General features: G+C 39.0%; 1 protein-coding gene across 1 annotated transcript in view; it reads right to left on the bottom strand.

Annotated features, from left to right (window-relative positions):
* The window catches only part of AHI1 (Abelson helper integration site 1), a 248465-nt gene extending 246979 nt beyond the window's left edge, over positions 1–1486 (bottom strand). Inside the window, exon 1 of the mRNA XM_011991473.1 lies at positions 254–1486. Coding sequence (XP_011846863.1) covers positions 254–397 — 144 coding nt within the window. The 5' untranslated portion in view covers positions 398–1486. The remainder of the gene's footprint in view (positions 1–253) is intronic.
* Between the last annotated feature and the right edge of the window lie 10467 nt (positions 1487–11953).

The following is an 11953-nucleotide window of genomic DNA, read 5'->3' as shown; positions in this document are numbered from 1 at the left end:
TCCCCACTATCTCCGATCATTCTCCCCACTGTGTGTGTGTTCTTCCTGTAGGACAGCACTCAAGAATGAACTCAATACTTCCACAGTGATGTTGATTCTAATGTAAACTTTATTTTACCATGTGTTATTGACCATGACATAGTGTTAGTGTTTTTAATTTTCCAAACTCCTTAGAATTTTAACATGAAATGCAGTCATATCTGCATTTTATGCAGATATGTAAATCACCATTACCCAATGATCATTTACTTACTGAGATGTTTTCTCCACACTTGACAAGTTTTTTCTTCAGTTTTTTCTTCTCACGCGTTAGGTCACTGTGAGTCTTAAGCAGTTCTTCAAAGCGAACTTTGGTTTTTACTTTTGCTTCACTCTCAGCTACAAAAGATAGAGTCATGTCATTTTATAAACGACTCTATTATAACACATAATCTACACTACTATTATGTTAAGAAATAAAGTCTTGTAAATACCGGCATGAATTCTCTAGCTACATTAGAAAAACTCACCAGTCTTTCCTTCTTAAAATACTTTTTGTTTTGACTTTAGTGATCACAACGTTCACCTGTATCCCTCTGACCTTTTTGGCCACTCACTCTAAAAGTCTCCTTTGCCAAGTTGACTTTTTATTTCTGATAAATAGTAGCATCTACCACTGTTAGTTACATGTTATGTGGCTCTAGACAAGTTACTTAACATCTCTAAACTTAATTTTCCTTATCTGTAAAATCACAATTATCTTATGTCAAAGATCATTTTGCATGAAAATGGCTAAGGTCTGCCTAGCCTGTAATCAGTAGTCCACAAACATTAACAGGTTTTTCCTTTAAAACATCAATAAGATAATGCTTAAGCCCCTGAAAATTTCCCATTTCATTTAGGATAAAATAAGTCTTTTATATGCCCTATAGGGTTCCATACCTCCTGATCTATCTGCAGGGCTTCAAGTCAAGACAAATACCCTCTTAGATGCCTATGTTCTAGCTATAATACCCTTCCTTTAGCTCCTCCGTCACAACAAGCTCCTTCCCACGTGAAGCTGTTTCTGAGGCAAACTTCCTCTAACTCCTCACCTGGCTGGTGTTAACCTGTCTTTAGTTTAAATGCTGTCTGTAAATAAAACATCTCCTGACAAACTCATCTAAATTTTCATCTTTCTCACATAGCAGGTTGTTCTCTTCCTTCGCAGCACTTAACCCAAATGGAAATTGTGTAATTATTAGAAACATATCGTCTGTTTCCCCCATAACTACATCCCTAGCAACAATTATGAGGTCTGACATAGTGTACATACTCAGTCATTATGTTTTAAATTAATAAACGCTGAATGAATGGGTGCTCTAGAGCAAGTGTTGGCAAACTATGGCCTGCAGGCTAGTCACTTGTTTTTGTAAAGGTTTATGGAAATCAGACATGCCCATTTGATTAAGAATTGTTATAACTGCCTTCATGCTTTAAAACAGAGACAGACACAGAGTTGAGTAGTTATAGCAGAGACTAAGCGTAAAATATTTACTAGCTGGTCCTTTTAGAAAAGATTGCCAATGCTTGTGGTGGAGTAAAACATTCAAGTTTGACGATAAAAAATAAAAACTAACCCTATGTTGTAATCAGTATTTACCTTGTCCAGCTGAGTCCCAAACTACCATCCATTAAATACATACTAACCTTAATCACAACATTAAACGGAAAACTGAATACAAAACCAATAAGTATCTTTAAATGTAGTATATTTGGTCAATGACATCTACCGTATTCATTGATCTGTTAAAGAATCCCTTAAAATAAACCAAACTTAAAAGTAAATGTATAAAATATAAATTTTATACATAAATTTCATGAAAGTCTTACCAGCAGGCATCTCTCAGCTTTATGCAGAGGACTAAGAATGTAAAGCATTGACTCAATCAGGATCCTATCGAAACAAAGACGATGTATTTGTAATATGGAACTCTCAAATAAAAATTATAAAACATTCACACAAGATCATGCCATTGTATGCCCACTACTTCATTAAGTGTATAACAATAAATCAATGTTCCCTTATCCCAACCTTATGCTTATGACTTGGGTACATTTTAATCAGTGTAGGGCCCTAAAATCAAGGGAAACAAACTGGATCATATATGAAGAAAGCATTTATATATTTGAAACCAACAAAAAAAACATTTTGAAGGCAGTGAACGTCTAACGTGGTATGTTAAAAAACGTTTTAAAATGTTTCAATATATTAATGAACATTTCAACACACTTTTAAGAAACCAAACTCCATCTCAGGACTGACTTTCCTAAGAGCATTCACTAATACATTAAAGCATGTTTGTGGGCAGCATACTCACAGACAGTGAATTTAAATACCTCTGTGTCTGCCATTGAAAATTCTGCTACAATAGAGAAGGGTAGTACAAATAAGTGTACCATCTTTCTTTAATAAAACCTGGATGTGTATTACTGTGTGTCAGAACTACTCAAAACCGTGTTTAAACTCAGATTGTATATTACTAAATTGCCCGTTTTATTAAAAAATGCGGGTGTCTAAAATGAACATATTAATTCTCACATTAGAACACTTAGAACGTAATATGCATGTTATTGAGACTAAAACTGAAGAGTGTTTAAAAAAAAAAAGAAGAAAAGCTGGTTCAGGGATTATTGGTCTGTTTGTTTTTGAGATGGAGTCTCCCTTTGTCGAGTGCAGTGGCATGATCTCGGCTCACTGCGACCTCCCAGGTTCAAGCGATTCTCCTGCCTCAGCCTCCCAAGTAGCTGGGATTACAGGTGTGTGCCACCACACCCAACTAATTTTTGTATTTTTAGTAGAGACAGGGTTTCACCATGTTGGCCAGGCTGGTCTTGAACTTCTGACCTCATGTGATCTGCCCACCTCGGCCTGCCAAAGTGTTGGGATTACAGGTGTGAGCCACCACACTGGGCCCAAAGCATTATTGGTTAATGCTCCAATTCCCTGGAGATCCACATTCATGTTCCTCTTGCAGAAATGTCTAAGAAATTCTAAAAAGAAAGGAATGATTATGTAAACATACCTAACTACGTCAGTTAATTTAGGGAACGACCATGTGGTACCCAAACAAAACAGACATCACTAAATCCATGGAGTAAAAACTCCTATACTTTAGTGATAGGAGCCTGTATTTACTCCTTCTAGCAGTTATGAACCTAATAACTCGTATTCTACTTTCTAGTCTATATCAAATTAGAAAGAGAAGCTGCAAAGGCAAGCACAATGACAGCATCCCTGAGAGCATGTAAGTAGAAAAATCATAAAACAAACAAAAATTTAATATTTATACTACTTGACAGTCATCTAATAGGCAGGGAAAAAGCTGAACAATATTATGACTGTGATTCATCAAAAAAAAAGCCTGCCGGGCATGGTGATTCATGCCTGTAACCCCAATACTTTGGGAGGATGAGGCGGGCAGATCACTTGAGATGAGGAGTTTGAGTCCTGTCTGGCCAACATGGTAAAACCCCATCTCTACTAAAAATACAAAAACTAGTTAGGTGTGGAGCTACTGGGGAGGCTGAGGCAGGAGAACCGCTTGAACCTGGGATGTGGAGGTTGCAGTGAGCCGAGACTGCACCAGTGTGCTCCAGCCTGGGTGATGGAGTGAGATAATATTTTGGAAAGATTAAATAACTAATGAAGAGGCAGGAGAAAGAATCGGAGGTGATTCCCATGTTTCTAGAACTAGAATAAGTAGGTTAGTAGTACCATTAAACTGTAATATAATGCAGTACAGGAGAGTAGTTTAAAATCCATGTCCTAGAATTAGTTTCCATAGTCACTTGTGTCACTTTTGCTTCCTCATCTGTAAAACACTCTATCAGTGCCGACTCAAAGGGTTGTTGTAAGGGTTAAATGATTTACAACAGTACCTCAGACAGAAGCAGCAACAATAAATGTTAGCTATAATTATAACAGGTACTTGCTAGGGTGCAGTCACTAAGCTTAGTGTGGGTCATGTTGAGTTGGGTATCTGAAGGGCACTGAGCAGCTACAAGCATCAGCTTCCATTGTCAGATCCTTGGATCCAAATACCAGTTCTACCTGCCAGCAGATTCATCTCTAGGGACATCAATTTCCTAATCTTTCACAATAATAAATCACTCAGTGTTTTTATAAAGATTAAATGAGAACATGCAAGTAAAATACTTGGCACAATGCCTAGCACATGGCAAACCCTTCAAAAAGAACAATTGTTATTACTGTCACATGTGTGTGTCTGTGTTTATGTATATAATCATATTATGTTTATTAGGCAATCTATTAATCCAGCAGGGAGACCCTAGGCTGAAGATTTGGGAGTTATTTATAAATATGATAGTTGCAAGAAAATAAAAAGCCAATGAGAATCCTGAGAGCCCACAATATGAAGTAAAATCAGGGAGACAGGTAAAAAACTGGGAGACAGAAGCATTACAGAAGGAAAGAGTTTTAAAGGAGATGTAGCCTATATACTGTGTGGCATCAAAAGGGGCTGGAGGTTTTGAAGAAAGTCCACTGAATCTGCAAGAAGGAAGTCACGTGTGTCAAAGCTGTTTATGGAGGGGCAGAAACCTAGCAGGCTGGGGTTAAGGGGTGAATGGAAGGTAACCCCTGTAGAAGGGACATGTAGACAATTCTTTACAGAATTCTTCCAACTGTCTTTTCACCACCCCTAAAGGCAGTGACATGAGACAGTAACTCTGGGACAAAAACACTGTGGAAGGATTATGCTGTTTGTTTTAAGATTGTTTCCATGCCACTATCACCTTACCCTTTTAAAAAATAAATCATCATCTACACAGCAATCAGTGTAATTTTCTAAAATTCAAATGTGACGGTGTCATTTCTTTGCTTAAAATTCTTCACTAGCTCCCAATCACACACTGAAAAAAATATCAAGTCCTTACCATTGAGGTCCAAGGCCATTTATGAAATGTCCCCTTCACACCATACACTGTGTTCCAGCCATGTGAAACTACCTCCAGGCCTTCACATGTGCCACGTCCTCTCTTGCTTTTGTATCATTACACATATATCCCCTCTCCTGAAAAATGTCCTTCCTCCTTTGTCACCCTAACAAACTCCTCATTATCCTTTGAAGGCAAGTATCTTCTCTAGAGAGCATTCGCACCTTGAAGGGCAGTGAAGCACTTCTCTTCTATGCTCCCAGGGTGCCTGAATCTTTGTAACTCCCTCTACCTCAGCCCTGAATTTTCATCCTGGTTAAATGTTCTGTCTCCCACCAAACTGCTAGCTTTGGAGGCCACGCCAATGCTCTCTATAGTTATGTATCTGCCACTATGAAAGAAAAGAGGAGAGAGGAGAAGAGAAAACACGAGAAGCAAAGCAAAGCGAAGCAGTAGCAACGGTCCTAGAGTAAAAAAGACTCAGGTTTGACCTCCAGTGTCACCACTTACTGATGTGTGGCATTGGGTAAGCTACTTAATTTCTAATCCTTGGTTTTTCCTTGTCTGGGAATTTAAAATGGCACCTGTTTTAGTACTGCAAGGAGAAAATACCAAAAAGCAAAGTAATGAGTACACTGCAATAAAATTACTTTATGTCCAGTATTATTGTATTAAAAATAAGTAATTATTAATAAAATACATAAATCATAGAATTATTTACTGTTAATAGCTTAATACACAACTGAATAAATACTAATATTATTTAATAACACAGCAAATACATTATAGAAATCATCTTTAATTTTTTTTTTTTTTTTGGAGACAAAGTCTTGCTCTGTTGCCCAGGTTGGAGTGCAGTGGCACAATCTCAGCTCACTGCTGCCTCCGCCTCCTGGGTTCAAGCAATTCCTCTGCCTCAACCTCCCTAGCAGCTGGGACTACAGGTGTGCGCCACCACGCCCGGCTAATTGTTGTATTTTTAGTAGAGATGGGTTTTCACCAACATTAGCCAGGCCGATACTGAACTCCTGACCTCAAGTGATCCACCCACTCTTGATCCTCCCAAAGTGCTAGGATTACAGGCCTGATCCACTGCGCTCAGCCATCCCTAAATCTTAATGTGTACTACAGCAAACATATGATAGAATTAATGACTAATATTTAATTAGTAACATTATCTGCGAAAATTCAGGTCGGACTTTAAAAGACACCTCCGAATCTTATATATTCCATTATTTTACAACTTCTCCCTCACAAACCCTTTCACAGGAGCTTCTAAGAGATACTATGTAGGAAAATTAAATGGATTACACCTCATCTCATTTTATTTTACAGACCACCTGATTATCAGCCAATATGTGACTCAATATCAATGGGAGAAAAAATTGAGAGGCATGACAATTCCCTCTTTAACCAAATGTTATCGCAAGGGAAAAAAAGACAAACAAAAATCCTGTACACAAAATTCAATGAATAGATCAACAAGATTCTTCACAAGTACACAAGATTCTAACTTCATAAATATTATTCTTCATAAACAAGATACTAAGTATGGTTTAAAAACACTTTTGGTATTTTAATTTTTTCAAGCATTCTTTAAAAAATTTCCCAGAGTACTCATAAGAAGCAATCTTCCTCCTAATCCAAGCAATAACAGCAACTGCTAACGCAACAGGTGAAAAAACTGTTGGCATCTCTTTCTCAAAAGGGAAAAACTTTATTTTCACATTAGATGTTTTCACAGGAATGCCAAACGCAGCACAACCTTTGATAAGGATGCTTAAATGGTCTACATTTTTATTCTATTTTTATGCATCTCGAAACAACCCTATTAATATAATCTGGCTCTTATAAGTTTAACAAATTGATCACCTTTTCTCAGACGTAATTAAGTAGGCTTTGACAGGTTGAAGATTCAGCCCCAGGATGACACTCTAAAAGGAAATAAACACACTCAGTACGCATCTGATTTAAAAGCATTTAAACAAGAATCGGGAGTAGGAAAGGCAAAGATTGAATTCCCTATCGGAACACCATGCTCAACTCTCCGGAGACACCGAGACCAGTGAAAGAAGCGGAAAAGTACGTTGAGGACTCCGGGAAATCGCATTCCTCCGGGACACCCGGCCCACGCTCCCCGGTCAATCCGCGATCAGCCCCCGCGCTCTCGGACTCCAGCAGCCCCGACACGCCGCCCCGGAGAGGGCCGGGCAGGCCGAGCACCCCGGCCCGCGCTCCCGCCACCAGCGAACCCACGAGGTACTTACGGAGAGGAGGAGTAGGCAGAACCGTCCGTCCCGCCCAAACCCGGAACAGTGCAAATCGACTCCCCCGCGCCCAGCCGCGCGGGCGCTAAGTGAGGCGGCCACGAAGCCACCTTACCCGCCAGCGACCCGGGTTCGGAGAGCAAGCCACGGCTATGTGCCGCAGTGCGGACAACTCGCGGCCTGCTGACGTCAGCGCTTGCCTACACCGCCGTTCCCATGGCGACCGACGCGTCTCGCGGGCTAGGCCCGGACCGCGGCCCCGCCCCCGCCCCCGCGCCGCCACTGCTTTCGCCTCCGCCCAGGAGAAGGGGCCGCGCGGCGCCTGCACCGGGGCCCTCAGGCTGTTGGTGGGCGCGCGCTTCGGGGACCTTACGGGCCTCCAGCCTCCGAGGCCGTGCGAGCGGGAAGGGAGTCGGAAATGCGGGGGTGCTCCCACGGAGCTTGAGTCTTCGCCGCCCTCACCTCCAAAAATACTCTTTCCGCCTTAGAATTGTAGCAAGCGCAGGGAAAAACTGACGGGGCAAAGGAAAACTGGGGAGGCTGTTATGGAAGTCGCCCAAAATAAAAAAATGAATGAATGAGGCAAAGAAACAGATTTGTCACTCCCCACGCGGTCGCGCCCACAAAAGAAAACATGATTTTAAAGCGTGGAAAATGAAGTTGTACTACAGACAAAATCTTAAGAAAAAATTATGCACGATTCCTTTAGAGCTATCTCCCTGTGTGTGGAAAACAAAAGTTAAAACGCCATACTTTTCTGTACCTAATGCTCCCTCCCACTTTTCTGATTTCTGCCGCAGGCGCCATCTTCAGCTGTGAGTCACCAGGGCTGGAAAAATACTAGTTGCGCTACTCGTGGACTCATGAATACACGCCATTTCCTGTACCTACAGCCACGCGCTGTAACCTGTTGCTTCGTTTGTACAGAGAGAGAGTTTATGGAGGCCAGCTCTTCCATTCTCACTGGCATTGCCACACCTTACAAACTATATCTCTATGCCATGTGCTTCCCTAAATCCTTTGAGGAAGCAACGAGAAAGATTACTAATCCGCTGTGTACCAAACTGAGCTGTTCAACTTTGCATTCTAAACCTACTCTCCTAGATTTCTATCTTGCTGTAAGCCACCACTATCTTGCTGTAATCTTGCACTATCAAGTGTCAAACACTTGCTCCCAGTGTTTTAGTAAGAACTGTAGAGTATCCTAAATGCATCTTATACCAAAGCATATTCATTCTCTCTTTTTAAATTCCTCAGGTGGGCGCTTTACCAGTCCTGTGACTCCAGTTTTGACTCTTAAAATTCCCCACACTGCTATCAGAATGTCCTGACTAAAAATGTAAATCGGATAATGGCTCTCTCTTGCTGAAAATTCTTGAAAGGCAACCTGTAAGAGAAAATGATTACTTTGCCTAGGATACAAGATGCTCCATCTCCCTGACTAATTTCATCTCTCATTAGCTTATTGTTCCAATTTTATGCAATATTGAATCATGTGTATCATGCAGTTTTATGCAACATTGAATTATGTGTACTATGAAAAACAATCCATAGCCTTGCACGCCCTGTCCTTACACATATTGTTCTCTCTTCCTGAAAATTCCTCCTTTTACACTACTGCATATCACAGTCAAATGTTGTCCATCCTTCGAATCTTAAGCAGGTTGACTGACTCCTTCAAATACTCCTACTCCTTATTAGACTTTGGATATTCATTCCGTATATTAGACTTTGCATACTCATTCTATATTTTCATAGTTTACATTGTATTTTTTCTATCCCCAGTATCTACCACAGTATCTATGAAATAGTTGGCGTTTCATGAACATTTGTTGAGTGAATAATGGATAACATATATTGAGCTCCTTTTAGGAGCTATGCATTGTAGGTGTTTTATGTACTTTTCATTTGTCCTCACAACTGCATTTAAGTACCTGCTTTTCCAAAGGGAAGTTATGACTCTGGCTGCTCATTCTTAGTAGGGTTTTAGTTTCAGAATACAATTCCCAGACTTGCGGATGTGTAACCCTGTTATCATTTCTTGCTTCTGCCTTTACAGTAGCATGCAGAGATGCAGTGGGGTGGGGAGGTCAGGGAATATTTTGTAGCAGAAGTGACATTTAAGCAAAAACCAAAATAATGTGTAGAGTTGTCCAGGTTAGGAAGGGTTTCCAGGTAGAAGAAGGTGGCGTATAGTGTTCACTAAAAGAAAGTTTGGTATAATACAGAACTAAAAAAAAAAAAAAAAAAATTCAAGTTGGCTAACTAAAAGGTAGAGAATGAGTCTAGGGTCTTTTGGAGGAAACAAAACAAGATAGTTAAACAGGCTGTGAAGAGACCCAGACAGTACTGGTCAATGCAATACCACTGTAGAATTTTATGGAGTGAAATTCTCAAATTTTAATATCATAAAGATAACGCTGACTGCAGGGTGGAGAACAGACAGGAAGGAAGCAAATCTAGATCTGGGAATACCATTTAAGATGGCATTGCTGTAAGCCATGTAAGAGACAAAGGTGGTATGGTCAAGGCTAAGAAAAATCAGAATGTAGAGAAATGGATCAGTTCGAGAAATTTTTAGGAGGTAAAAATGTCAGGACTTAGTGATTGATTGGATGGAAGAATGAATGATAAGAAATAATAAAAAACGATGACCAACTGTTTCGCCTTCCCCTTGGCAAGTAAAGAGGTGGCAAGCATGAAAGGGGAGTGAGGAAATAAATATGTTGGGTCTAATGGGAGCCAGGTTTCTCACTGACAGAGAAGGAAGTTACAAATTGAGAGAGGAGGAATTCCACAATGACCTTTGTGGTGATGTTGGATTGGAATTGAATATGTCAGTGTAAACCTATAGTTTTCAATATATACATAAACACATGTAGAAATAAATATAGAGGAAAGTCTGTATAGGTGTGTGCATATCTATCTATTATGCTCTTCCTAGCTCTATCTGCTGAAAGGGTTTCAGAGTAATGGTATGCTAGAAGCAATGAGCACATGTGCCTAAATCTTGGTTTCTGAACACTATTATTCACTAAAAGTAACTGGGTCCCTTGGAGAAATGGTTGATTTTAGAATAGGAGCCTGAAAAATCTTGTTGCACCAGAAATTAAGGAAGTGAACGCAGAAGGAAGAAACATATCAAAAGGGCACAAAGCCAGCGTGAAGGAGCCCCCATTGGCCACATCTGGGTCAATCTGAGCACCAATATAATGTTAATGGATTATAGTCCGCTGAATAAAATAGGAATATTTCAGCCCATACTAAAATGAATAAACGATTTTTTTGAAAAATCAGGATAAAGAAAAGCTCTTCCTTACATAAAAATGCCAATTATATGTAATGAATGTAGACAGTGTTATAAGTAGAAACATCGTTATTTGGCAGTCATGATAGTAACAGTGGATTCAGACAAGAATCATCAGTGTATGCTAAAACTAGAAGGTGAGAGTATTAAGAGTCATGTGATTTTTATATAGTCTCAAAGCATCTCCCCAGCAAATACTTATTAATTACACAGAAAAAATTAGAAATTTGACAGTGTAGAAATCTGGCACTGGTGAGCAAAGTTACCATCAGCAGTCATGAGACAAATCAGCATCGGGTATTTCCTGGTTAGGGGCACTTAGAACACACTTCTGTGGCATTCCTGCCAAAAATGTGTAATCCGAATCAATCATAAGGAAAAATCAGACAACCCAAATGTCCCAAATTAAGGTACATTCTACAAAAGAATAGACCTGTACTCTTCAAGGATCAAGGTCATGAAAGACAAAGGAACAACTAAAGAACATTTTTAGATTGAAGGAGAATTAAGGTACATGACAACTAAGTGGAATACATGATTCTGAATTGAATCGTTTTGCTATAAAGATATTATTGGGACAACTAACAAAATTTGAATGGGGTCTCTGGATTAGATGGTAGTATTTTAACAATATGAATTTTCTGATTTTGATGACCATACTCTAGTGACATAGGAGATATTTTTGTTTTTAGAAAACACATATTGAAGTATTAAAGGTAATGAGGCTTCATATCTGCAACCTATTCAAATGGTTCAGGAAAAAAGTATACATAAATACTGTAAATAAATATAAACGTAAATAGCTTACATAAAGAAAATGATAAAGCAAATGTTAACAGGAAATTTGGGCGAAAGCAGAAGTTCTTTATACTATTCTTGCAATTTTTCTGTAAGTTTATAATTATTTTAAAACTATAAAAGAAGTTTGAAAGGTGCCGAGGTTTCTGGCTCAGGTAACTGGATAGAGAATGGCTAATCAGTTAACAACAGAAAGTCAGGAAGAGCAAGCATGGAGGAAAAGATGTTTAGTTTCAATGGGATGTATGGAGTGGGCTGTTCAGCAGCCAGTTGGGTATATACTAAACATATTAATAAGCCCCATTCAAACTGAATAAAGCAGACATGTTGTTTTAGCTCTCATTGCTCAAGAGTGCAAGACCAAGAGCACTCTGCTATCCTAGGAGAGGCAAACAATTAAGAGTGGTAGTATGGTAATAATTAAAAAAATTGGCTGAGTATCCATGAAAAAAATTTGCATATATATATACACATATGTATATATAGTTGGTTTATATATATACATATATGTGCCTATATATGTATATGTGTATATATGTGTGTGTATATATATATAAATTGAATTGAACCGTTTAGGAATAAAATAGATTTAGGGTATTTGACACATTTAATAAATAATGAATAGTGAATTTCTTGAATAATATAATACATAAATGTGACTGAT

This window comes from Mandrillus leucophaeus, unplaced genomic scaffold (genome assembly GCF_000951045.1).
Source record: "Mandrillus leucophaeus isolate KB7577 unplaced genomic scaffold, Mleu.le_1.0 Scaffold396, whole genome shotgun sequence".
NCBI lineage: Eukaryota > Metazoa > Chordata > Mammalia > Primates > Cercopithecidae > Mandrillus > Mandrillus leucophaeus.
This window is presented reverse-complemented; position numbering and strand designations above follow the sequence as displayed.